The sequence below is a fragment of the Nematolebias whitei genome, chromosome 8 (genome assembly GCF_014905685.2).
Source record: "Nematolebias whitei isolate Nwh7 chromosome 8, NemWhi1, whole genome shotgun sequence".
Taxonomy (NCBI): domain Eukaryota; kingdom Metazoa; phylum Chordata; class Actinopteri; order Cyprinodontiformes; family Rivulidae; genus Nematolebias; species Nematolebias whitei.
Window position 1 is genome coordinate 3,146,105 of NC_056505.1, and position 1,412 is coordinate 3,147,516.

Consider the following 1,412-nt stretch of genomic DNA (forward strand, 5'->3'; position numbering starts at 1 on the left):
TTATTACAGATGTGTGTGTTTATTACAGATGTGTGTGTTTATTACAGGACTGTGTGTTTATTACAGGACTGTGTGTTTATTACAAATGTGTTTGTTTATTATAGGAGTGTGTGTTTATTACAAATGTGTGTGTTTATTACATGAGTGTGTGTTTATTACAGATGTGTGTGTTTATTACAAATGTGTGTGTTTATTACAGGACAGTGTGTTTAATACAGATGTGTGTGTTTATTACAGATGTGTGTGTTTATTACAGGAGTGTGTGCACATCAGAGCAGAGCAGTTTGTGACATCACTGGCCTCTCTGTCAGAGAAGCTGCTGCATCAGCTGGACGAGCTGATGTCACCTGCAGGTAAACATGTCTCACCCTGAGCTGTGGTAACTTCTTGTTTTTGTCTTAACGCTGAGTCAGCTTTCACGCTGTCCTTTTCATTTTTCATAAATTTTTTCACTCTAACTCATTTAGCCTGGTTGTTACTTTTAGCTGTTCATAATTAAAAACGTTCGGCTCATTCAGCTGCTGTGACTTTGGTTTTTGTAACTTTTTTTTTTATCAAAGTAGTTAACTTTATTTTAATAAACTCATATTACATGGAGGTCAGGTCATGGTGCGCGGTTGTGGTGCAGTGGTAGGGCTTTTGACTTGGGACCAAAATGTTGCAAGTTTGATTCCCTACTAGCTTAGTGGATGCTTACATAGCTGCCCACTGCTCCACCTGGGTGTATCTCAGGTGTGATGATTCGAATCCAGAGGAGACATTCAGTCTCTGTGAGGGAACACAACAATGACACACCCCCAGAAACTTTGTTTTGCTTACTTTGATCTTTCAGTTCACCTTTTGCTGTTTTAGCTAGTGTTCTGTTTGTTTCGGCTGTAACGTGTCAGTTTTAGCTCCTTGAGCAGATTCCATGAGTCGCTCAGCGTTCTGTCAGATGCTTCATGCTGACAATAAAAACATCTTCCTGCTCTGCCGGCTCCTTCCACCACTGTAGAAACACAGAGAACCGTCTGGACTGACCACGCCAGGTTCTTGAAAGGAACCCAGAAGGTTCTTCAGCCTGTCTGAATGTCTGCTGCAGACCCAGATCTCTGGGTATCTGCAGGGAACTTCAGGGACCCGGATCTGGTTCCAGTTGCTATGGGGGTTATGTGGGCCTCAGTGAGGAGGGGTTTCACCGGGCATGCTGCGAGATGTTCTTCATGTTTGTCTTGTTCCTGTAGAAACCAGGACCACAGGGAAGCACCAACCCACTGAATACAGCTCTGTTACCATGGAGACCGGCTCTGAAACAGGAAGTGAGCTCAGCAGCCTGAAGCACGAGGAGGTTATCAAACTGAGAGATGCTGCTGTGAAGGTACACACACACACACACACACACACACACACACACACACACACACACACACACA

The 1,412-nt window shown here is 43.8% G+C and overlaps 1 protein-coding gene across 1 annotated transcript in view; it reads left to right on the forward strand.

The window, feature by feature from the left end:
- Positions 1-1,412, forward strand: part of ccdc180 (coiled-coil domain containing 180) — a 15,427-nt gene that overhangs the window by 13,625 nt on the left and 390 nt on the right. The window contains exons 34-35 of the mRNA XM_037680836.1: positions 257-353; positions 1,224-1,357. Of these exons, the coding sequence (XP_037536764.1) occupies positions 257-353; positions 1,224-1,357 (231 nt within the window). The remainder of the gene's footprint in view (positions 1-256; positions 354-1,223; positions 1,358-1,412) is intronic.